Here is a 27,363-nt window from a genome sequence, read left to right on the forward strand (position 1 = left end):
AGTGTGGCCCAGCCAGAGCCCTAGTTTGAACCCCTTTTGAACATCTCTGGAGAGACCTAAAAATGGCTGTCCAATGACTGCTCCCATCCAACCCGAATGAGCTTTAGAGGATTTGCAAAGAAGAATGGTAGAGGATCCCCCAATCCAGGTGTGCAAAGCTTGTCGTGTCAAAAGACACAAGGCTGTAATTGCTGCCAAAGGTGCTTCAACAAAGTACTGTGTAAAAGGTCTGAACACTTGTATATGTGATACTTCAATTTTTTTCTTTGTAGCCTCCCTGCCAGTATTCCTGAGTGTAGCTCGGGGTAAAGTTTCAGTACCAGAAGCGGTAACCCCGAGCTACACTCAGGCTTTCCATGCAGCGCTACACCGGGATCTGTTCTTCTCTTACCTTGTCCTGCGCTCCCGTGATGTGTCCCCTGTAATGTCCTCCGGCCGATGCCGGCATCTGTCTTCTGGGTTCCGTTCCCTGCGACGTCGGGACATACGGGGGACGGAACGGTGGGAAATTTTGAAAATGACAAAAAGTGACATTCACTAAAATCACATAGTAAAACATTACTGTATCAAACCATTTCACATACATTTTGTCCCGAGTGCTTTGTCCTGTGCCCTGCCTACATTTTGACTGTTCTTTCTGACTGGAAACTGAGAAACGTCCATGGCGTCCAAAAAGCGTCCCTTTAGTTCAAAATCGGTTTTAGACCAGCTAGAGGAGCGATAGTAAGTAAATTAAAACCACTTGCAGAATTGAGTGATAATAATTTGTGGGGAAATTCGTCATCAGACACTGAAAACGATTTTGCGACTTTGCTCAGTGATGTGCGAATTTATTTCAAATTTCAGTGTTTTTGGTTTGATTATATTATTGAATTAAATTTATTATATTTTTTATGATTATTTATTAAATTATAATTTATGTTTTCGTGTTTCAAATTTTAACATACCCAGGATGTTTACTAGACTCCTTGTTCGGACAGATTTCAGTGAGTTATTCCTAAAAATTAGAGGCCTACAATAAAAAAAAAAATACATATATCCATGCAAAAAAAAAGTACCGCTTTGAGCACAGAAATATGAATATAATCAGACCGCTAGGGAGGTTAATAAATTCCGACCTTTCTAAAATTCTATTTTCACTTTATCATTATGGGATAATATATTAATTTTAAACAAGTGTAGTATCAGGCTGCCACATAACATGGAAAAAAGTGAAGGGGGTCTGAATACTTTAAGAATGCTCTATATGTAGTTAGGGGAATTATTGCCAGACAGTAAGGTGCAGTAACAATCGGTTTCACTAATAGGTCCCCTCTTAAGAAATGAGATGCATTAGAATCATTCCTGGGAGGATCCTTTGTGTATTATAGGCATGATTGGAAAAATAACATGAAAGCCCAATCTGACAAAATCAATGACTCAAGCAGTACACTACATTCTCATCATTCATTGGACATCTTGGGCAGAGTATATCTGCTTTAAATATTTTTTTTCTCTTTAAAACCCTGCCTGATGCCTCTTACTGTATGCAAAAGGCTCAGTGGTATTTTGTTTCTTCTTTTCTTAGTTAGTAATCCTCCCTGAATATTGTTGAAACCACCACATATCTGACTACAAAACACAGGCCTTGCCTTCCATAACTTGCATACATATTACCTCTCAGCCCAAATGGATAACACCTGCCACTGACTTTGCCTGTCCAAAGATAATGCCTGTATGACGATTCAGGCAGCAATTGTTTCTTCCTCCAAATTCCTTCATAATGTACCACAAATATTGAATCCTCTTTAAAAATAATTCAATATGTAGTAAAAACCTTCTTTACTGAAAACTGGTCAACCACTCCTAGTAGGACTATTTTGGCTAAACTCCTGCTTTCCAGAATTTCTCACACTTCCACATATACCTAGCTGGACTTCTTGGAATCCAATATCTACACTAAATATTTTGCCTCTGGTGAAATATAGCCAAACTATAATTCTCCTATGTATCTCAGAGTGCACTCTTGTGGCCTGTTTTCAGCTGACAACTGGCTTAAAGCCTGCTGTCATCACTCAGCTGGTCCAGGTCAAGATCCACCCAGATGCCTGGACCAGCAGCTGGCTCAGCATCCCGGCGAGTAGCTGATAGCCTGAACCAGCCGCTCCCGCCCCCTTCACAATCTGGCTATCCAGTGAGCGCTGGAGGGACAGAGCAGAGCACCCTGTGACTGTTCTCTCGCTCTGGGAGGACGGTAAATGACTTCCTCCCATTCTAATCGCGCATGCGCGGCGATCGGCGGTGCACTGTGTCCCTCAGACACAGATCACGGAAAGAGCCAAAGATGTTGGCTCGGTCATGTGATCAGCTGTGTCCAATCACAGCTGATCACATGTAAACAGGGAAATGCCGGTTATCGGCATTTCTCTCCCCACGAGCTGTCACGCTGACAGCTCGTGAGGAGAGGAGAGCCGGTAATCGGCATTCCTTGGAGGGGACATGTACACTGATCATCAGGGCACTGATTATCTGTGTAGCCGCAGCAGCGCCATGTCAGTGTACATCAGTGCTCATCCATGCCACCTGCCAGTGCCACATCAATGCCACATATCGGTGCCCATCTGAGCTGCCTTTCAGTGTCACCCATCAGTGCTACCAATCAGGGTCGCCTATCGGTGCCATGTGAGTGCTGCCTTTCAGTTCCCATCAGTGATGCCTTTCACTGTCCATCAGTGTCCATCAGTGCAGCCTCATTAGTGCACATCAGTGAAGGAGAAAAATCACTTATTTACAAAATTTTATAACAAAAACTAAAACTTTTTTATTTCAAAATTTTCAGTGGTTTTTGGTTTAAGAAAAAATAAAACCCAGAGGTGATTAAACACCAGCAAAATAAAGCTCTATCTGTCTCAAAAAAATGATAAAAATTTCATATGGGTACAGTGTTCTATGACCGCGCAATTGTCATTCAAAGTGCAACAGCGCTGAAAGCTGGAAATTGGCCTGTACAGGAAGGGGGTATAAGTGCCCTTTAGGCTAGTGGTTAAAAACGCACTACTAAAGATGATAAAGCCAATGAGAAATGGCACAACCAACTTACCCAGCTAAAAAAGTAAGAATCTTGCCCTCCGGAAGTTTAACTGACGTGTGCCGTCATGCAATGCTGTTCATAAATGAAGTTTTTATGTCAGTTTTTTTCCCAAAAATAGTGTTTTTCTTTTGGTGGTATTTGATCACCTCCTGGGTTTTTTTGTTTTTTTGTTTTTGTTTTGCTATAAACAAACAAAAGACCAAAGATGTTGGAAAATAATATTTTCTCATTTGTTATAAAAAAAAAATATCCAATAAACGAATTTTGTCATAAATTCAGTCCAAAATGTATTTTACTACATGTCTTTGGGGGAAAAAAAATCCTGATAAGTGTATATTAATTGATTTAGGTGAACGTTTATAGCGTCTACAACTATGGCATAAATACTGGAAGTTACACAGCTTTTACTTTGACTGCCTGTCACATTTTCTTGAGGTGCTAAAATGCCAGGGCAGTAAAAACACCCCCAAATGACCCTTTTTCGGAAAGTAGACACCCTAAGCTATGCAGAGAGGCATGTTGAGCCAATGGAAGACTTATTTGGTTTTTTTGTTTTTTCTACAAGTTTTTCTAAAATGGCAAAAAATGGTTTTGTGTTTTTTTGTCTTTTTTTTTAAATGGTATATTGCTAACACATGGGTATATTTGGAATTCCACTCCATAATATATTCTACTACTTCTCCTGAGTATGGGGACACCACATGTGAGACTTTTTTTGGCAGCTTAGCCGCAGACAGGAGCCCGCAATCCACTGACAGTAAATTCCTTATTCCACTTCCTCACTACCTATCACAGTTTCAGAGGCTCTGAAATTCCAGGATAGTTCAAAACTCCACAAATTACCCCTTTTTGGAAAGTAGACACTCCAGACTATTTTGCTGAGAGGCAGGTTGAGTCAGTATAATACTTTATTATAAATTGTAAATACTTGTAAATACTTTACAAGTTTTTGGAAAATTAACAAAAAAAAAAAAAACTTTTTTGTTTTATACAAAGTTGTCACTTAAATGATGTATTCCTCAGACGTACAATGGGTATATGTGGAATTACACCCCACAATACATTCTTCCACTTCTACCGAGCATGTGGATACCACATGTGTGAGACTTTTTGGGAACCTTAAGAGACATGTTGAGTATTTTGCAGATCTCATTTTTAATTTTTGTTTTTTTTCTTCATTTTCCAAAAACTTGTGGCAACAAACGAGATCTGCAAAATACTCACCATGCTTCTTATCTAATTTCTTGGGGTGTCTACTTTCCAAAAAAGGGTTTTGTACTATTCTGGCATTTCAGGGTCTCCGCAACTGTGATACGTAGTCGGGAAGTGTAATGAGGAAATAAAGTCCTTTAAAAGCCTGAAGGTGCTTATTTGATTTTGGGGTCCCATATGCGGCTAGACTGCCAAAAAGTCTCACATGTGGTATCACCATACCCAGGAGAAGTAGCAGAAGGTATTTTGGGGAGTAATTCCACATGTACCCATGGCATTTGTGAGCAATATATTATTTAAGTGACAACTTTGTGTGTAAACAAAAAAAAAATAATAATTTTCCAGAAACTTGTGGTAATAAATAAATTCTTCTATTGACTCAACATTCCTCCCAGCAAATAGTTTGGAGTGTTTACTTTCCAAAAAGGGGTCTTGGGGGGTGTTTATCTTCGCAGCATTAGAAGTTTATGCAACACATCACTCACTCTTCTAACCACTTTAAGACCAAGCCTTTTCTGATGCTTTTTGTTCACATGAAAAAAAAAACAGTATATTTTGCTAGAACGTTAATTTCAACCCCCAAACATATATTTTTAAAACAGATGCCTTAGTGAATAAAATGGTGGGTGTTGCAATTTTTTATATTACATAGTGCTTGCGCAGTGATTTTTCAAACACAATTTTTTTTGGAAACAATACACTTTTTTTTTTTTATTTTAATGCACAAAAACACAATATATTGGCCAATTGATTGGTAAGATATAAAGGTGATGGCATGCAAAGTATATGGATACCAAACATGACATGCTGTAAAACTGCGAACCCCTTTGTGCAACAGCGACAAACTACATACAGTTGTAATATCCATAGGCGATTGCTTTAAAAGCCTTTACAGGTTACCATTTTATATTTACACAGGAGGTCTAGTGCTAGAAATCTCACGTTCGCTGCAATGCCTCACATGCGTGGTGCAACTGCTGTTTACATACCGACGCAGGGCCAGTGCTTGCTTATGCCATTGCGTGGGGATGAGGGTGCTTTTAGTTTTATGGGGTTTTGTTTTTTGTTTTTTAAGATCACTTTTACTGTTATCACCACAGGGAGTGGAAATATCCCTTATGATAGCAATAAGCAGTGACAGGTATTCATTTTTTAGAAATCTGGTGTTCATTAGACTCCTAGATATTGGTGTGATCAGATGATTTCCCAATTTAAAAATGGCGCTGTTTATATCCGGCGAAACTGAAGTGATGAAATGCTTGTAGCTTCTGGTTTATTAAACTATAGAGATGATTGGCGCCATTCCGGTCTCTAATCAGCTCTATGGTCAGCTGGCGGAAACGCCTGCTGCATTCTCAGGTTCCATAATGGCACAGGACTGCCTGAGAAAGCCGTGGCAGGAGGGGAGGGGGGGCGGGGGCAGGCCATCTCCTCCCGCTGCTTGTTCTTGCCAAGCAACATCCTGGTATAACCACTCAAACTCCACTGATATACCCAACAAGGACCAGCGACATACTGGTACGTGGGTTTTTTTTTTTTTTTGTTTTTTTTTTTTTTTTTTTTTTTATGCAGCCTGTGAGCTGAATGGGGGGGAAAAAAGAAATTAAATCTCTTCCAGAAAAAGTTGTGGTATGCCACCCACTTCTGATGTTGGGCATACACAAAATGTTTTTTTTTGTTGTTTTTTTTTCCTTCAGCCCGTGGGCCGAATGCAAAACAAGAACCTTACAGATTCCTCTATTCACATGGATCGATGTGGATGAAGAAATCTCTGCCTAAAAATATATGCTGATGCATAGGTGTGATCCACCCCAGGCCCCCATGCTTGGGCATAATATGGTCTTTTTTTAACTGTGGATGAAAAATCTCATCCAACAACACTGCACAAACTGATGTATATTCTGAGACCCTGTTGCTGTCAGAATAAACAGGTTGGTGCTGCAGCTGAATGGCATTCCTGCAAAGAAAAGAACAATGGTTACCAATAAAACAGTAACTCAATAAAACAGAAGACGCCTATGTGAAGCCAAGCTATCTGCAAGAAACCCCCGCAAAGTCCCATTGTTGAAAAAAAGACGTGCTGAAGAGGTTACAATTTGCCAAAAAGCACATTGACTGGCCTAAAGAGAAATGGCGCAACATTTTGTAGACTGATGAAAGTAAGATTGTTCTTTTTGGGTCTAGTGGCTGGAGACCGTTTGTCAGATGACCCCCAAACACTGAATTCAAGCCACAGTACACTGTGAAGACAATGAAGCATGGTTGCGCAAGTATCATGATATGGGGATGTTTCTCATACTACGGTGTTGGGCCTATTTATCGCATACCAGGGATCATGGATCAGTTTGAATACATTGGAATACTTGAAGAGGTCATGCTGCCTTATGCTAAAGAGGAAATGACCTTGAAATGGGTGTTCCAACAAGACATCGACCCCAAACACACCAGTAAACGTGCAACATCTTGGTTCCAGACCAACAAGATTGACATTATGGAGTGGCCAGCCCAATCCCCGGATCTTAATCCAATAGAAAACCTGTGGGGTGACATCAAAAATGCAGTTTCTGAGGCAAAACCAAGAAATAGAGAAGAACTGTGGAATGTAGTCCAATCATCCTGGCCTGGAATACCTGTTCACAGATGCCAGAAGTTGGTTGACTCCATGCAACACAGATGTACAGCAGTTCTCAGAAACTGTGGTTATACAACTAAATATTAATTGATTCAAAGGAAAGCAAAATCTTCAAACATTTTTCAGTTTGAATTTGTAAAGAATACAAACACTGCTATTTTTTTGAACAGTCTAATCCAGCAATGGGCAAACTACGGCCCGGCGGACCTATTAATCCGGCCCGCGGAGCGTGATACTGTCAGGATGATCTGTCCCCCTCGACGTATCTGCACATGTGCCGGAGATCGCCGATCGGCTGCTAATCCCTGAAACTGGCACATGCGCAGATACGTCGAGGGGGACAGATCCTCATAGGAGACAGATTTTCATGCTACACCGGAACGGCGCGGGAACACGGCGAGAGGAACGCGCGGAGCAAAGGTAAGTGAATTGACACAGGGGGGCTTGGGGACTTAATATGGGGGATGAATTAATATGGGGAATGAATTACTATGGGGGGGGATGAATTACTATGGGGGGGGATGAATTACTATATGGGGGATTAATTACTATGCTTACTATGGGGGAATATTACTATACTTACTATGGATGACACATACACATCATTCATCTACTCTTGGTCCGGCCCCCGGGTCCAATATATGAACCCATTGCGGCCCTCAAGTCAAAAAGTTTGCCCACCCCTGGTCTAATCACTTTTCAAATTCAGGAACAACACAAATTTGATCTATTTTTCTTCATATTTTGAATAGAATGTGTAGTGTTCCCAATGCATTTGTGTGTATGGAAATAAAAGCTATTAGAAGGATTTTGAGCTTTATTCACTTTCTTCAACACACTATTATTTTGAACACAACTGTATGTGCCCTAGACTGTGCCATGCTGTACCCTATACTAATAGTCCACTAGTGTATGGTAGGAACTGAAGCAGTCCTTGAGGCAGAAACCAGGTTGGCCAGGACAGGAGGGACAAAAAAAGCGGGTGTCATGCCTAATTCCGTGTCTACTACAGACTCATCTTTTTTGGGGTGACTTTTTGGGTTGGGGTACCAGGAATGGCATCAGGAAAATGCCTCTCATGCAGCCAGCTCACTGCTTCTGGGTGGGGGTTTGGGCCACAGCACCTTCTGGATACAAAAGGGCTGTGATGATCTCTTCCTGGAATTTTAGGAAGGATCCACTTCATCGAGTTGCTTTGTGAAGCAAAAAAGAGTTGTACAGAGCAAATTTAAATAAATATACAGACAATTTTTTGTGAAGCTAAATATGGCTTTATCATCTGGTCGTTGAAGTCCAGCCTTCCCATGTTAAGGTTATAGACGTGGACACAGAGAGGCTTCTCAACAACACCAGCTGCCGTGGAAATGGTCGTATCTGCGTGAACAGGACGAAAACATCCCGCTTGTCCTTCCATTTCACTGCGAGAAATTCATCATTTTTCAAGCAGGCCTTGTATAAGTGGTACCCCATATGGAAAAAGGGTGACACCAAGCCACAGCTTCCCATGTAGTCTGGGCATCCGGGGGGCTCCACGTGACTATCTTTTCCCTTGTAAATCTGAAAATTAGAAACTACTAGAAAAAGACTAGTTGCGGACTCACCTGGAGTAGGGAATTTGTAAATGCTCAAGGATAATGATTCAAACAAAGGAGAAGGTGATCAATGGCCCATGAAAACTTTTGTTAACCCAGACAAAATTAAAAGTATAAAACAAAACACAAAAAATTGTACCAAACTCCACAGGTCAAGAAACCAGAAGTATGAACATATAGCTCACTGTGTAGCAGTGGGACTGTGGTGGGCATTCTGACACTGGGTGAGAACTGACTACCTGCCGCTGACATCCCCAGTGACACTAATACATTGATCAGTGCTAATAAAACTAGTACACTGACACTGTACTAATGACACTGGGCAGGAAGGGGTTAACTTTTGGGTGCTGAAAGGGTTAACTGTGTGCTGTATGTGTTTTACCTTGGAGACATGCTGTGCAGAGAAATACAAAGCAGCATGTCCTTGTTGGCAGGAGAGAGACCTATTTTATTTACACACAGGTCTCTCCCCTGTCAGTTTTGCATGGCAATCGTTGGGTGCCGGTGGGGAATCTCTGGACGGGACCCGGTGATTGACATGCTTAGCCGCCAATGTCCGCACAGGACATTTTTATCAGTTTCCTCCTCTTTTATCTCTTCCATTAGATGATTTTCTAAACGCCTCCCATTTTTCCCAAAATCTCATCATTTTATCCTCTAGCATATGGCGGAGTTCTTCCACCTTATACACGTAATCTACTCTGCTTATCCAGTCTTTCACTTTCGGTACTTCTTGTTCTTGAAAAAGTTTAGGTATAAGTCTCTTTGCCGCATTTATCATATGAAATATCAGCATATGTTTATATTTTTCTACCGTGTTCTCTGTTTTGTGAAATAGACATGTGCCTGGATCTTTTGGGACACTAACTTCTGTAATCTCCTGTATTTGGTATACTGCATCTGCAGTAAGAATTTTATAAATTCGAGAAGTACCCTGTTTTTTTGTATCCCTCTTCTACTGAACAATTGTTCAAATGGATTAAAATCTGCCACCATCCTAAGGGGTTTATGGAGCGTTACTAAAAAGTGTCTTAATTGAAGATATCACATTCATCTAAACTAAAGAATAACTCCTTATTTCTTAGCTCCTGAAAGGAGCAGATTTCATCCCCCTTCAATATATCTTTTAATTGTACGTTTCTTTTTTTTTTTGTCCATTTACCTGAAATAGTTTCTTTCCCTGGTGGGAAGGAATCTGAGGCTGCCAATGGCATCAATGTAGAGTTATACTCCCACCCCTTTTTGTTTGTGTATTATTATATCCCATACCCTAATTACATTCCATGCATATGTGCTCATACTCTGTGCCAACTTACTGTGCTTGGGCGGTAACCATACCATCTTATCCAACTGTGTCTTATTGTGTTTTCTATATCCACCCAAATTTTCTTTTATTGCATTATGTGTCCAATCAAAAATACATGCCAATATTACTGAGTAATCGTATCTCCTAAAATCTGGTGCATTTAATCCCCCACTCTCCTTATCTCTACACAATACTTCATAGTTTATTCTCAACCTTTTGTTCTTCCAGATAAACCTCAATATCAATTTTTTAACTATCTTAAAATAGGTTCCCAGACGTTGTATAGGTAACATATGAAATTTGTAGAGCATTTTCGGGAAAATAACCATTTTTACCAAATTTATTCGTCCTATCCAAGATATGGGTTCTACCGCTAATCTCCTTAGTTCCTCCTTAATTTCATTTTTAAATGAGACATAATTTATTGTATATAAATTTTTTTATGGAGGGGGTCAATTTTATTCCCAAATACTTTAATTCTCTTTCCCTCCCATGAAAAGGGAATTCTCTGTGTAGGGCATTATTTTCGACATTTAAAATCTCTGATTTAACCATATTAATTTTTAAATTTGATAGCTCTCCATAGTATTTCATAATGTTCATCAAATTAAGAGAATGTCAACCTAGGATTAACCACATAAAATAGCATGTCATCAGCATATGTTGCTACATTATGTTCAGTCTCTCCTATCCGAATTCCTCACACGTCTATACTCTTCCTTTATCATTGCTAAGAGGGGTTCCAAAGACAGAACAAACAGCAACGGCGAAAGCGGGCAACCTTGTCTTGTCCCATTATACAGCCTGAAAAACACCAATATTGAGCCATTGACTTTTACTGTTGCTGAGGGACGACTATATAGCTTTCCTATCCACTCTCTCATTTTAGGGCCAATTCCCAGCACTTCCAACGTTCCTAATTACTCCCAATCTACTCCGTCAAAAGCTTTCTCTGCATCTACTGATATCGTCAGGACAGGGATTTTTCTTTATTACTTTTTTGAATGAGGAGTAGTGATCTCAATCCCTCCCTCCAGAGCACAAACCCCACCTGATCCAGGTGGATTCAGTCTGACATTAGGTCTTTCAACCTGTTTTCCAGTACCTCTGCGTATAATTTGGTATCTGTATTTAACAGAGAAATGCCTACAGCCACACCACCCTGAATGGGCCCGATCTCGTCCGACCCATTTTTATATCAGACTTGAAAGGAATATTACGTTATATCATTCTTTGCTACAAATTAACTTATGAGGTAGGCTATAAACCTCAACACTTTGAGAACATTTGGGACCTTTGTCCAAATCTCCTAACACTTCTGTTTCAAAACCTGGTGAACTGGAATCTGTATAAAATGTGTGATGCAATTCAATGTTTTGTGATGGCTTTATGTTTGGGTGCTGTACCAAGGAACAAAAGCCTTTTTTTGTATTTAGCAAGGAAGAACTGCTTTTAACACAAAAAAGCTTACTTTTTATTGAATTAATACCTGTTGCAATTGATGTTTATTTGCCTAGAGTTTAGTTTCTTTGATAGTATACATCTGTAATTCTACTCACAGTAGACATAATACAATAAAAGATTCCTGTTTGATTTACTTGACTTTCTTCCTCTCCCCACTGTCCACCTGTTCTTTTGTCTTAACTGTTTATGCCCACAATCTACTGATTTTCAAATAAAAAGTCCAGCTCGCCTCAAGTTTGTGTTTTAATTGTTAAATGAACAAGTACCATATTATAGCTGTATCAGGTGTGTAATCAGTCTCAGACATTTACAATTTGTGTAAAATAGTAAGGTCCCTTTTCCTCTTAGTGCCTGGTCATACCGGTACAATTTGGGAATTGAAATCGCATCTAATGAATGTGAATATCCATTTCTTAATATTTTGTAATTAGCTGTAGCGCGATTTCTAAAGTAGTTCTCGCATTACTTTTTTTGCAGTTTTGTTGCGATTTCACATACATAGAATGTAATGTAAACGGCACTGCAATTTGCAAGAAATCGTTGAAAATCTTTATAAGTATCTTTCTGAAGTTGTGCTGAAATTGCACACAAATTGCAATTTTAAATCGCAGCAGTGTGACTGGTGACTTAAAGTACATTGTGATATGTATAGTGATAGATGTTGTTGATTTCTCACAGTTGGAGAACGCACAGCTTGCAGCTGCCAAGAACAGTGATTATGCCAGTGCAACCAGGGAAGAGATCATGTCTACGAAAATCAGAATAGATACTTTGGCCTCACAGCTAAACCAGTGTCAAAAACAGGTACTGATTTCTCTTTCCTAAATAGAAATGTATTCATTGTACTTGGGGTTTTTTTTTGTATGTGTTAGTATAGTGGGCACTTGCCAACCGCTCACAATACATTTTACTACAGGCGGGGGCGGCACATACAGGCAAAGTGACTTGCCTGTACCAACTCGGAGCATGCAGCACTGACCACTGTGTCCACCAGACACAGCAGAATGCGAATCCCAGTACTCGGGACCTGCTGATCATGTTATCGCTGTACAATCACATGATCACAATGTCAACAAAGCTGTTAATCAATATGATTCTTAATATCTTTGTTTCCTTTACTAGTCCGCTGCTATCACATGGTATCTGGGCCAATCACAGCACCCTGTACCATGTGATTAGCTATACCCAATCACAAATCACTAGTATTCACAGCTGTCATGAGCTTAACCCACTCATGACAGTTCAAAGCATTGCTGGTAGAATGATCTTTGTTGTGCCAGCAATTAAAGTGTAAAAAAAAGTAAACACAGAAATTGCAGCATGTGAGAGATTTCGAAACTCACTGCAGCCCTTACTAGATAAAAAAAATATATATATATATATGTGAATGAGAACAAGAGCATTTCTTTCTTTCCTGTTCTGCTGTGTCTGCCAGTCAATCACTGATCAATAGCGTAATGCTAGCCCAGCTCGTGTGCTGCATAGATGAGAACAAAGGATGTCCAATCGGCTGCAGCCCAAACAATCCACTTTATTGAGCCAAGATAAATCCAATAGAGACAGTGGGGGGACTGGCATGTAAATGCGTTTCACGCTAAAGACAGCACTTATTCATTACCCCTAAGGAATAAGCGCTGTCTTTGGCATGAAACGCGTTTACCTGCCAGTCCCCCACTGTATTTCCACTGTCTGTATTGGTTTTATCTTGGTTCAATAAAGTGGATTGTTTGCAGTGCAGCCGATCGGACGTCCTTTGTTCTCATAAGTAACTGTTATTAATTTGCTAACGGAATAAAACTTTTGGTAGAACTCTGCACTAGAAAACAAAGTGAGAGAGCTTCAAGAGATGCTGGACCACACACACGATTTGCATCGGAGACAGATGTCTGAGAAAGACCGAGAAGTGGCTGAGATGAGGCACAAACTGCAAGAACAGTTGGAGGAATATGAGCAATTGCTGGATGTGAAGCTTGCATTAGACATGGAAATAAATGCCTACAGAAAAATGCTGGAAGGAGAAGAACAAAGGTGAGGAGATATACAGTACATATGTGTAACTTTTTGTGAGGACTATTATAAAGTAGGCAATGGTTTAGAGAGTGCAGTGTGTGCCAAGGTTTTAACTTTAAAGTTGAACGCCGGGTATGATCTTTATTGCATACTTACATTTGGTCCAATTTTTTATTTTTTTTCTCAGGGGTTGTAAACTCTGGCAAATTTTAATAATAAAAAGCCTTCCAAGGCATAATATGTTAGTATACATTGCATACTAGCACTTATGAAAAACTTGCATACTAGCACATATGACAGACTTGCCTTTTTAAAATTAAGCCCTCCAGTGGCACGCTGTCACCACTGACAGAGCTTCCATCTTTACCCGGTTTTCTATCGGGGTTCGCGGGATCCGGTCTTTCGAATGGCCGAGCTGCAATGACTTCACTCTTGCACATCTGCACTGAAGTCATAGGTACGGCACAGAGCTCTGAAGGGACGGTATGAGTATGCCATCCCTTCAGAGTGCATGTGCCCGTGACCTCACCTGCTGCAGCAACAGTGAAACTTTCCTAAGCGGTGCACATTTAGGATAGATTTACTGTATTTACAGGTAGGCTGTATTATAGGCTTAGCTGTAGGTACAATTGAAGAAAAATTTAGTTTACTACCACTTTTTTTAATGCAAGGTGTTCTTGTGTGGCAACTAATAGGGAGACAGTTCTGCAGAATGACAATCCTGTTTTTTTTTTCCTGTTATTTTTTTTTTACTTTGATAAAGAGGGTATACATACCCTGAAAATTGTTTTGTACTATATGGTACTTTTAGTAAATTGGTGTTCTGGTAGTTAAAGTGGTTGTAAAGCTTTCTTGTTTTAATAAAAAAAAAAAAACTTGTTTACCTGTACTGTGCAATAGTTTTTGCACAGAGAAACACTAATCCTCCTCTTTTTGGGTCCCTGTCCCTTCCCTCCTGCCGTACGTGCTCGCTCCCAAGCCAGCTCTGTATCTCCATAAGACATGCAGAGCGCAGTTTTGCCCCGCCCTCTGTTCCCATTGTGTCTCAGCCAGTGAGGAGAGAGAGACCCGGAAGAGCTGAGGCTCTCATGCACAGTGCTGGATTGTTATCAGGCTCAGGTTAGTATTAGAGGGGCTGAGGGGAGAGCTGCCCACTGAAGGTTTTTTAACTTCATTGAATGTATGAAGGTAAAAAAGCCTGCAGCCATTATAACAAGTTTAACCTTTCTACATTGGTGTGGAAATTTTTAAAAAAAAAAACTGCTTGTCCAGGGACTAAATCAGGGCCCCAATCTACTTGTCACTCATGACAATCTACTTGTCTTGATGAGAAAAAAACAAAACTTATTTAAATCCTGCTTTAAGTAATGTCTGGGGCTTTTAAAAACAAAAGGGGCACTGTACCCGGGGACTAGCAGGGAGGGGAGAGACCTTGCAGTGTAATCAGCACTGATTGGCTGCTTGTCAGGAAAGGGGGAGTGTCAGGCTGATCATTTATCCCTTTAACTGCCTGAGCAGTTTTTGCATTTTTTGCACAAGTTTTTAAAAAATCATTTAAGGCCTGAAGATTACACAACTCCAAAACATGATATTTTTTGAAATCGGAGACCCTAGAGAATAAAATAGCGATAGTTCCAATTTTTTATGTCCCTTGATATCACAAAGGTCTAGGAAACACAACATTTCAGTAAACAATACACTTAAGTTAATTTTAGGGTCCAAAAAGCAATAAATTATCCTTTTTTTTTTTTTTTTTTTTTTTGTAAAATATAAGATAAGGTTGCATTGAGTAAATAGATATCCAACATGTTGACTCTTAAATTTGCGCGTGCTCGTGAAATGGTAACAAATTTTAGTAACTGTATATTTTCTATAGGTGATGCTTTTAAAAAGCCCCTTTTATAGGTCATCAGTTTAGTGTTACAGAGGAAGTCTGGTGTTAGAATTATTGCTCTCATTCTGTCATGTCGTGGCAATATGAAACGTGTATCGCAATAGTTTTTTTTTTTTTTTTTTTTCTATCACATAGGGGACAAAAAGGACCCTATGTGATGATTTTTAGTGACAGGTTCTCTTTTTTGAGACATCCAGGGTCTAAAAGACATTGCATGTCTCCCCTGTGCTTCGCTGAATGTAATGCAGTGCACATCGCAGGAAGCTGGCACCATAGTGGTCTGCGTGGAAGCAATCGGATGCAGTGCTGCCGCCTGAATGCTTCCACCTGACAGGTGAGCCCTGCTACTACATGTCCCGGGTGTCGGGCGATATGAACTGCACATCCCTGCTGCTAACACCTCCTCCCTATGGTCCTCAGGAACCTTGTCTGTTTTTGTGTTGGATCTTTCCTGCCTTTTAGGTTTTAATGACCATTGTCAATGGGATGGGAACCTGGAATTCTGCTGTTCCTACTGGAACAGGAGTTAGTCTTCCAATGGGGACAAACAATCCAGGTATAGCTGTCCTAGAGGAAATAAACTATTTAAGTTTTTTTTGTCCTAAAATCTAGGCTGAATCTATCTCCAAGCCCTGCACAGAGGAGTACAGTCTCTCGAACCAGCTCAAGACACACAAGCCGTTTAGTACGAGGGAAAAAGAGGAAATTGGATGAAAGTGAAAGAACATCGAGCAGACCTGGGTATAAGATCATTCAGAATGCCAACGTTTCAGGACCCATATCTATAGAAGCTGTAGACCCTGACGGGATGTATGTGAGACTTTTGAACAATTCGGATCAGGTACTTTTCACATTTCATTTGGCAGTCTAGATAATTCTGTTTTCATTAACAAAGATGTCACAAAGTGAGCCAATTCTGTAAAAGAGCAATAGCATGTCTCACTGTGTTACGAGTTGTTGGTACTCATCTGCGGTCAGGTTTGTGTCACAGCTGCCATGCTGCAGTTTAAAACTGGTCATACACGGGTCGTATTTAGGTTGGGACATCAGGAAATTTGCTTTGTGGGCGGCCCTGTTGGTCACACCCCCCTTTTTGACTTTCCACGATTGAAAAATTGGAGGAGTCTGGTGGTAAATTGGCAGGTGAACAATGGCTGCATCCAGTCAGATGCAGCCACTGTTTTGGTATTCTGGCAGCTGCCATCCGTCAGCATATAATAGCATAGCTATTCCAGCTATATAGCATAGATGGAGAAATGTTACTTTTTTTCTAGTTAACTTGAAGGTTGACCTTTTAAATATAATGGGGCAGGCCAGCTCAACTTTACAAAAAGTACTTCTAAGGGTTCATGTACACTGCAGCTGATAAACTGACGTTCAGGAGCTTTTCTGGGGGGGGTTTCAGCAGCCCCTGAACTCTCCCTAATGTTTTCCTATGTGTCCATGTACACACGTCTACAGGAAGTTAAGTTTAGTCGTGTTTGTGTGTTTTTGTTTTTTTTTTTGTTTTGTTTTTTTACGCACCAAACTTGCGTTCAGGAGTAGATTTTATCAGTGTTTCAAACGCTTGTAAACGCAGCTAACTGCGTTTATAAGCGTTTGCGTTTATAAGCGTTTTTTAACTGTTCCATATCCAGATGCTGTCCAGAGCCTTTTTTTCATCATCAGAAATGCACGCAAAGCAGTTTCCATGTATTCAAATGGACCCGGTACACCAGCGCAGTCAGTTCCAGTCAGTTCGCAGTCAGTTCCAGGTTTCGCGTGAAGGAAAAATGGTAGAACGTGCCACATTATGCTCATGATGGGATCCATAGTGAATACAAGCAGATAAGACAGGTGCTCTCTCTGCTTCTGCTCTCTCTGTCTCTCAGTGTCTGAAATAGTTAATTTTTTACTGTTTTTCAGTGCATTCTGGGCATTTTGGAAGGTCTGCTGATGTTATCTTTAAAAAATGCTTCTAAACGTAAATGCGCATAAACACGGTATGCAAATGCGGCTAAACAGACGTGTTTTTTAACCTACATTTTCCAGCAGTCAATTTCCATCGTTCAGAAGTGTTTTCCAAATGTCCTGTGTACATGGAGCCTTAAATGCATTGTGTATTCTGCAGTGCTGCAAAAGGTTTTTTTTTTTTATCTTTTCACTGCTGCACTTAGGGAATAGGTCACATAATCATGTTTGCCATATTGCTTTTTTGTGAATTTGTTTTTATTTTGGTGCTGCACCATTGATTAGTGTGTAGTCATACAGGAAGGAAAGACCGTATTACAAAAGAATCTATGAAAACATAAGTACTTGGATAGAGCACTTTCTGTCTTGGGTTTAGGGAGATCTTTGTAGACATAGTGGAACACCGATCACTGTACAGGACCTCTGTGTGAGGTCCTGATCATATGATCACTGATTGGCCAATCAGTGATCACATGAATAGTAGTAAGCAAGATGTCACTTTGACATCATTGCTTACTACTAGTGAAATCTGTGAATAATCACAGCTCTCACAGTATTTCTCAATGGCTGCAGGAATGCAGCCAGAGAGAAGGAGAAATGACTGCTTTTACAGCCTTTATGGGTGTAAAAGCAATCGGTGTAAAAAAAAAAAAAAAATCTTCATTACTCTCCACAAGTAGTAAAGTGTCTCTATGGTGACACTGTACTGCTAGGGTGATGGTATGTTAAAAAAAAAAAACAAATAGTATAAAAAACATTTTTAAAAAATTGTGAAAAATTTATAATTTTTGGTTATAAACTAATTTGGGTATTTTTGTGTTTTTTTGTTTTTGGGTTTTTTTGTTTTTTTTTTACTAAAAAGATAACCGAATAAATTTTGGCCAAGATTTATGAAAGATTATTTGCAAAATGTTATAAGAAAAACATTTTTTTTTCAAACTTTTTTGCCTTTCATTTATATAGCAAAAATAAAAATCCCAGTGGTGAATAAATACCACCAAAAAAAAGTTTTCTGTCTCAAAAAAATGCATATGGGTACAGTGTTGCATGACCGCGCAATTGGCATTCAAAGTGTGCTAGCACTGAAAGCCGAAAATTGGCCTGTTCAGGAAGGGGGTGAAAGTGTCCGAACTTGAAGTGGTTAATCTGCATTTTGGCTAGAAAATGACTTGGAATTCTCCAAAAAATATTTCTGAAAGCAGAGGTCCTGTAGAATAAAGTGGTGACATTTGCAATTTTTTTTATGATGCACGTATGCGCAGCGGTTTATCAAAAATGCATATTTTTCAGGGGGAAAAAACCAACATACAAATAAAATGAATGACGTATAATCTATGATACAAGCTCGATTTTCTCCAAAGAGGTTCTTGTCATATAATATCAATGAGCAGTTTCTCCCTAGTATAGTACACGAGCAGTTCGCTTTTGCTTACAAAATAGTCAAGACAAAAATAATGAAAGGTTTATATAGAGCTTAACAATAAAAATAATCAATAGAGAAGTATAACTAAATCAAAGCCTTTCAGGTGTATATTGGTAAAACCAATAATATCAATGGACACAAGAGGGCGCCCAAACACTGCAGTTTAAGATGACAAGGAACAGAGATGATGTAATCTCAAAAGTTAAAAAAAAAAAAAAAAAAGTCTGTAAAACCAACAAAAAAATTTGTCCCAAATAAAAGGAAACCTCCAGGTCAAACTCACTCTGACATGCTGCTAATAAGTGTGGGTGTCCTTGGGCAAGATGGCCCCCAAAGGGCTCAACTACTTATACCCCTCCATTTGATCGAAGAGTAGATGCAAGACTCCACCGCATATGTGCGGCCCAGGAATGGCACCGGTGTCACCCATACTCAAACCCTGCCCTCTCTAATCACTAGAAAACAAGGGAGTAACTGTCAGCACAGCACCAACCATAGACTAGATGACACACGTTTTTCCAAGGCCATCCAACAATCCTGATAAACTCCCTGAAGAGCTATACATCTCCTTTGTGGTCAGAGGCTAGGAACTGTGCGGGGAGCCCCCCCCCCCCCCCAGCTGCCCACATATTCTAAGCCAGTGGGTACAGGGTACAAAGCAAGGCCCCACAGAGGCCACAATCATCCTTTATGAACTACCAAAAATATCATCCCCCTCACCCAACTGGAGGTGGCCAGGAACAGCCGCTTGATGGCACTTACGAGGTGCCCTACAACCTGCCCACGGAGCTACCAAGCCTACAAGAGTGACAGTCTCAAAAAAAAACAATATGTAAACATAGTACAAAAAACACATCACATAATACTAGAAACCTTACTAAAACAATAACCAAATATCACTAATAGTACATTCAGATTGGGAACAGCTGGGAAAACCTTCACAGAAATGATTTGTAACCAATAGCCTCATCAAGGCCAGAATGTACTGTTGCTTTGAGATTGTGTATCCATAGTCTCCCTTTGAAGCAAGAGTTTGTCAACATTGCCACCCCATTCATGTTGGGGGACATACAAAAAATTGTATTTTGAAAGTATTAAAGTTATGATACAAACCAGCGTGTCCGCTAATGGGAGTTCCTATGTTGCCATTAGAAATAAGTTCAATATAGTCTTGAATCTGTTTTCGGAAAGACCTCTTTGTTTTCCCGATATAGATATATGAATGAGGCACCATAGCTGCAGGTCATGATGTAGACTATTTGAGAACTCTGGCAGTTCACAAGGTATTTTGGGGTCCAAAGGTGTCTATTATGGAGAAATATTTCCCTTCCCCGTATACATCCATGGACATTGCTTACAAACCCCACAAGGGAAAATCCCACAGAATTTAAATTATTTATATTTCTTTTGTCCATATGACTCTGGACTAGTTGATCATGAATAGAACATGATCTCTTGAATGTTCTAAATAGTTTTTGTTATAGTTGCTGGCAACTTAATCCAAAGTTAGAAGATGCCAATATTTCAAAAAGATCTTGCATGTCTTCTTTGCTGCCTTATATATTGGTACTCAATGCATGTGGTATTAGGTTGCAACTGGGTGTTTGTATGGAAAATGATGTAATTTGCCGCCTTAAGAACAGATTTGGTTTATAACCCCATCCCGCAATCTCGCTTGTAGGTCTCTAAGGCTGCGCTCACACCTGGGCGTTTTGATTCGTGTGCAGAATCGCTGCGATTCTGCCTGCGATTTCAAAACACTCTGGTAAAATGGCAAATTGCACAGCAATCATTTTAGATGCCATTTTGTTTTAATGGCACCGAAAAACGTGGTGCCGTTCTGTTACGATTGTAAATCGTGCTGTAGTCGTGGCAAAACCGCATTGCTTGAAGCTCGACACCCAAAAGAAGCTCTTGAACTTTTTTGGGTGACAAACTTCAAAGGATGTGGTTTGCTGCCATTGCAGTGTGATTTATCGCAGCAGAAACGCACCATATTTTTAGGGGCCATTAAAATGGCATTTAAAATTCACATTGCGCGATTTTGTCATTTTTATCAGTGTTTTGTGTTTGAATCAATGTGATTCTGCCCACACTTCAAAATGCTCAGGCATAAATACAGCCTTCCTTCCCTCCCCCCTATGCTTTTATGCTGTTTGTGCTTTCAGTATTTTTTTTCTCTATACCATACAGTGGGGTTTATTTACTGAAGTTGGTTCACTCAGAATCTCGTGCAATTCTGCATAGAAACCAATCAGTTTCCAGGTTTTATTGCTTAAGCTTAGTTGAACAAGCTGAGGTTAGAAGCTGATTGGCTACCACGCACAGCTGTACCAGATTCTAAGTGAGCCAGCTTTCTTAAATAAACACCAGTATTTTCAAGTAGTTTACATTCCTGATGACTAACCCCAAAACACGTTGACGTTAACTGTCTGCGTACATGGAAGAAAAATATATTTGAAATATATTTTAAAAATATTCTTCCCAAATATATTGCCATATATTTTAAATACTAACATTTTGGTGTGTATGTTTATATGTGTGGATAGATAGATATAAATTAATATATATAAATGTACAGGTTTGAGTAGCTGAGATGTGACCTGTAGCAATATGTAATCATAAATGTAGTTTCATTCCTTGTTATTAAAGAGGTATGCAGAGGTATTTAGAGACAGGTGCTCACCCATTAGCATCTGAAAAGACAGAGCAGCTTCCTCAGGCTGGAAGTAACACCTATGTGCCAATAAGATTTGTCACTTTCCAGGAAACCTGGAAGGAAATGGCTTGAGACAGTTTGGCTGCAGATGACCAGGGGGGCTCAGATTTGTCTGGGGAGCTTTAAAGTATATACATGGATCAAAGGAATATGTTTAATCTCTCATAAAAGCTAAAATATTAGTTGCAGAGAGATGAAGATACTTCCTTCTGATTGGGCACTCTGTGGGCTACATTTGCATGTAAAAAACGTATTTGTGGCCTATGTAGAATGCCAGAAAAATGCAGGAAATGGTTATGTGGTGCCGGATCGCGACAGCTGAACAGTGATTGGTACTGTCGCAATCGGACTGATGCGCTGGTGTCGGAAATTCAATCCCTGACTTGGTGATTCAAACCGTTCCTGGTCCAATCGACTTTGGGCATTTCAGGACCCAGAACATTCTGTGGGCGGGTGCAGGAACACCCCCCAGAGCCAATTGGCCAAGAACTCATGTCCAGCCCATGTCCATATTCCCATAAATTGAGGACCCTGATGTATGGACATGGTGATTCGTATGGAGCCCGTCCTTATTGATTGACGGATCGCGGACTTTCTCTGACTTGCTCCAGTTGCAGGATAAATCTTGGTAAAAGTTTTTTATGACTTTTGTTCCCTTTTTATTTTATAGTGAATAGCCAATTGTGTGTCTTCTTGTATTTTTTGTATTTTCTGTAACTTTTTATACTTTGTGTATATTTTATGCACTGCCCACTTTGGGATATTAAGTCATAAAATTAATAAGTGACTTCTGGGTACTTAAGCTCGGGCTCATATCTCCGGAGAGATTAGATTGTATTGTATTTTACTGTCTTTATTTGCTCGGTCAAGTTCATTGCCAATCTGTATACAACTGCACTGCATGTTGGCAGATTGTAAAAGTAACAGGTCTGCCAGACGGAGATCTGTGTGTGTGTGGTGTCCCATCAGGCCAGTAAAACTGTTGGGTGGTGGCAAGCTACCATTTGTGATGTGTGTGGTGGTGTGTGGACAGTGGAAGAGTGATTAACACCAGGGTTCTAGCTTGGAGGATAGCTGGAGGAATCCTAGAAGGGTGTGCGATTGCTAGGCTGCTCCTCAATTCTAATTAGTGCACCAAATTGTATGTAAGATTTGTGTCTGCCTGTGTGTTGGGAGGACAGCTGGATCGGCGTGGAGTCTCCCTCCAGTGGTGGCCAAGAGGTAGTGCGGTCTGTGGAAGTATATCACGGCCGGTCTTATATACTTTTTATATATTCAAAGTTAAGTCCCCCTTATTCCCTCTTTACCCCAAGTCGCGGCCGCACGTGCGCGCCTCGTTTAGCCAGTCGCTGTGGGCGTGGCATGTGGGTAAACCGTGAGATATATAGATAGGGACATATATATATATATATATATATATAGATATATATAGAGATATATATAGAGATATAGATATAGATATAGATATAGATAGATATATAGATATAGATAGATATTCTCATGTTGAAATGCGTTTTTTATTCCGAAATATATGAATGTTTTTAAAAATACATTTTAAAAAAAATTCATATTTTTATATTTTTGATTTTTGGTGTTAGTGGTATATGTTTTTCTGACACTGTTAAATTCCCATACCTCTATCATTTTTGTATTTTGTAGGGGTTAATAGAACTAAGGGGCTGTCACAGGCTCTCATCGAGAGCACAACTAGACCCACCCTGGCTAGTTACACCATTCATAAAAGCTGGTATGACAGTGTCTGTGAATTGAAAACAATATACAGTATGAATGGGGGGCAGGCAAATGATTGAAAGGTCAGCCCCTCCAATCATAGATCTGATTTCATTTAGGCAAGTTGTAGTACAACTTCTATGGATCCATGAGCTTGCCCCGCCGCCCTGTAAGATTATGGCGGCTAAGGTTGGGGGGGGTGCATTGACGGAGGAGGATTTCACCTAACAGAAGAGGTATCTGCAGAAGAGACCCTTCCTACTGGGTGTAAGTATTATCCCTTGTGCTGATTTTCTAATTTTTGTGTTTATTTTTGCTGCACTTAGGCTTTAATTGATGGTGGGTTTTTATTGCAGTTCTTGGCTTTATATTTAAACAGCACTGGTTTCCCATATTCTTAATTTTTTAGGATCTAGGTCCCCACCGGAATTCAGTTTTGAAAAGCATGTTCTGCTTCCACACAAAATCGGCCACAAAACATTTATTTATTTTCTTTGCATTGTGAAGATGTCTCTTGTGAGCTATTCAAAATCTTTTCTACAAGCTTGTACCGCAGTGCACCCAACACACGTATAAGGTTCAACTTGCAAAGTTTTAACAGAGATAAGCATCTTTATTTTGGCCGTGTGGCTGAAATTTTTAAATCTCATTGGACTCATCTGTAAATTCCCCCTTTTTTAATTTTCCTACTGTAAGGTTTATTAGGTATATATTTTTACATGTTTCACTGAATGGTATGAACTGTAATAAAACTACTTGTTACACAGGATCAACAAATAAGTGGATGGACAATTAAAAGACAGCATGGAAGCCTTCCTGAAATTGTTTATAAACTTCCAGGGCGATTCATCCTTAAAGCTGGCCAGCGTGTTACAGTAAGTACTAAATGAAAAGACTTCGTAATTCCGTGTTTTATGCGAACGGCTGCATTTTCCAGTTCCAAGTAAAAAGAGAGAAGGCCAATGGTAACTTATAGAAGAGAACCTTAAAAAGCAAAGCAACTGTGGAAAAAATGTAGCGCAACTAAAATGTTTTTAATCCAATATAAATGTGCAAAAAAAATCTCCTTAACCATACCAGGCCGTATGCCCTCAACATGGGGGGGGGGGGGGTGCTTTGGGGCAGGGGGCTCCCCACAACCCTCAGATAACGCCCCCCCCCATGTGAGCATGGGGTACATGGTACCACTACTCATTCATTAACAAAAAGTGTAGTGTGAAAAAAGACAGGAGACAGTCTTTGACTGTCCAATGTCAATCGCGATGCCCGCCAACATTCAGCTGTCAGTGGGGAACCCCGCTGATAGCTGATGACTAAAAACTGATGTAAGCTCACCCGTTTTTTTTCTTTGAAAAAAAACATGGCTGAACTGATGGAAAAAACAGAATGCCCGTGTGAGAGGACCCTTAGAGGTTTTGTTCTTGTTTGTTTTTGTTTTTTTTTTTTTTTTTTTTTTTTTCTTCTCAACCATTGAGGGACACAAGAAGCCTTCAACTTTCAGATTATACTATTTCCAGTATAGGACATTGGCAATAAGAAAACAAAAAACTGTAGGCTAGTCCAGGATCTAACCTTTTCTACTACAGACATGTCTCTGTTGTTTGCTAGAGTCCTAGGAGAATTAATGTATTTTATTTTTCTCTGTTTTAACCACTTCAGCTCTGGAAGGTTTTACCCTCTTCATGACCAGGCCATTTTATGCTATTTTGCAATGGACTACTTTAACTGACAATTGCGTATTTAAGCAACACTATTTGCAAATTACATTTGTCATTTTTTACATACAAATGGTGCTTTCATTTGGTGGTATTTGATCAGCTTTGATTATTAGTTTTCTCTGGCTACAGCTAATCACATGGTACACGGTGCTGTGGTTGGCCCAGGTACCATGTGATAGCTGTGGGCTGGTCGCAGCTCACTGGTAAAGGAAGCAGAGCTGTTATGAGTCAGATTAATTCATAACTGCTTTGCTGACATTGTGATCGTATACCGGTGAACACAGCAGTTGTCGGGAGTGGTACATGTATGTGACCCAGCCTGCATGTGCCACCTGCCCGAAATAAATGTACTGTGGGTGGTCAGCAACTGGTTACAGATCAACCTAGGTTTGTGTGTGTTTTTGTGTGTTTGTTTTTTTGTTTTGTTTTTTGGTTTTTTTTTTAGCTGCTACTGTACTTCTCTTCGCTCACAGCTATCAAGCACATTCATCCTTGGCCTGCCATTTGGACCGTAGTGTACTAGACCCCCACTATGCTGGATGAGTAAGTGGTCCATTCCCACTGTACATCCAGCCGTTTCACCTTAACGAGTTGGCTGCCATAACCTTGGAGAGTGCCCCTGCATTAAGGGACCCAGCTGTTGGAGGTAGTTTTCAGAAATGTTCTTGTTGGTGGATCCTGTCCTACACCTGATGTTGCTGTGATTTTGCTTTGCCAAACCATGCCTGATTGGTCATATTTCTAAAAAGGGACCTAACTGCTGATGCCATTGACTTTCAGATTATTGAGCACGTGGAACATACTGTATGTTTGTGTCGTTTTAAAGGCTAGTTGTGATGGCTTCACATTAGTCTCTTATTAGAGCACATGTATAGGGCCTTCTAGTTAAAGTGGTGGACTGCAGAACTTTCTTGAAAGAAACTTTCCACGAGTTGGCCTTTGAGCGACATCTCTTTGGGCTGGCTCTAATTGCAGTCATCTGAGATGCTACTGAGAACAAAAGTTTTCCTCTTCCCCAGCAGAAAAACCTAAGGAGCAGATGAAGTCCTTTCCCTTTTGTTCCTGCCCAGAATTTTCTTCTGTAACTTCCAAGAAGTGTTCTTTTTTTGTTTCAACTTCCACATTGTGACCCCCTTCCTTCCCAAGGGTGGTACTCCAGGCACAAGGTTTGGCACTCCAGGGCTGCCCAATTCATTGGCAAGCCTGCTTCTGTGAGTTGTTGCTTCAGGGGCCTTTGGTTGATGGAGGAATCTTGTTTCCCAATCAACATCTTGGAACGTCATGTAATCTGGATGTCCCTTTGAATTAACCCAGCATTGAATTAACCTTTTTGGGGGCAATCTGATTTGGATTCAGTTGAACCATCAAATAGGTAACATGACATCTTGCAAAGGCAAGAGGTAGTGCAGATGCTGTTCTGGGTGGAACGTTCTGTGCTTGCCTTATCAGCCAATTACAGTCTGGGTATAGACAATAGGCAAGCACATTTTATTATCTGAAAATGTCTGAACCTGGGAGAATAGTTCCTGCACCCAGAGCAGATATAGGACCTATGTCACATGTAGGGTACACAGGATGTGAACCTCCCGTTTCATCAACGAACTGGATAGGTTTGTATCTAGGTTCATGTATCTACTAAACGGTAGAGTAGATAATACTCTGGTGGCTCCGTGGGATCAGTAAACCCTGATCTGTGCATTTCTTCCTCTGAAACTTGTCTGATCTGCAGAATGAAGATGGAGTGCATTCTGGTGCCCCTCATTGTTCCACATTGGCCCAGACAGATACAGTATTCCAACCTGGTAAATCTTTTTGCAATTGCAGCTTCATCAGACTGTATCTGTTGTCACAGGGACAGATTTACTACCCTGTTTCTTGCTCACTGGCTTTAACAGTATTTCTGAAGCTCAGGTTCTAAAGGACATATGGACTTCTGAGTCTGTGATTCATACACTCCTCGAGACTATGAAGTCCACTTTCTGCAAGGCCTACCATCAGACATGAAAGGTGTACTTTGCTTAAAGTGACATTAAGGGCTTTCACTGTGGAATAGATACTTTTTTCCTGCAGTTGGACCATTGTTTGGCTCTTAATAAAAGGGCCAGATAAAATGCCCTTTCTGTTCTGTTTCAAGGACCATTTGGCTTTCCACATTCTTATTAGGACCTTTGTGCAGGGGATCTCCTGTGTGGCTCCTCCAGTCTCTAGACTTTGTTTCTGTGGGATTTGAATCTGGTTCTTTGCATACTGCAGAAGCCGCTTTTTATGCCTCTCCCTTTTCTGACCCACAAGGTTGTATTTCTTGTGGCCATCACCTTGGCTTAGCTAATTTCCGAGCTGGTGTTCTTATCTGCAAGCAATTTTTCTTTTTGGTTTTGGACAAGGTGGTATGACCTGTGACTTTCATTCAAGTTAGTTTCTGCTTTCCACCTTAATCTTGATATGATTCTTCCATCCCATTCTCTGGCTGTAGTTCATCAGAGGGAAATTTTCCCTCCATTCTTTGGATGTGGTTCAGGCTGTGCAAGCCTTTCAGCCACTGCTTCTTTCAGGAAGACTGATTCCCTTTTATATAATTTTGGGCAGGAAGGGGGCATCGGCTTCTCAATCCACTATCTCTAAGTGGCTTAGACAGGCTGCCG

At 40.3% G+C, this 27,363-nt stretch overlaps 1 protein-coding gene across 1 annotated transcript in view; it reads left to right on the forward strand.

Moving 5' to 3' along the window:
- Positions 1-11,954: 11,954 nt before the first annotated feature.
- LOC149427295 (lamin-B3-like) overlaps positions 11,955-27,363 on the forward strand; it is a gene marked incomplete at both ends in the record, with an annotated part of 16,778 nt that continues 1,369 nt past the window's right edge. The window contains 4 exons of the mRNA XM_089668157.1: positions 11,955-12,080; positions 13,084-13,304; positions 15,793-16,021; positions 23,771-23,878. Of these exons, the coding sequence (XP_089524283.1) occupies positions 11,955-12,080; positions 13,084-13,304; positions 15,793-16,021; positions 23,771-23,878 (684 nt within the window). The remainder of the gene's footprint in view (positions 12,081-13,083; positions 13,305-15,792; positions 16,022-23,770; positions 23,879-27,363) is intronic.

The sequence above is a fragment of the Staurois parvus genome, unplaced genomic scaffold, assembly GCF_062004578.1.
Source record: "Staurois parvus isolate SC_StPar_1 unplaced genomic scaffold, SC_StPar_1.0 ptg003912l, whole genome shotgun sequence".
In the NCBI taxonomy this organism is placed as follows: Eukaryota; Metazoa; Chordata; class Amphibia; order Anura; family Ranidae; genus Staurois; species Staurois parvus.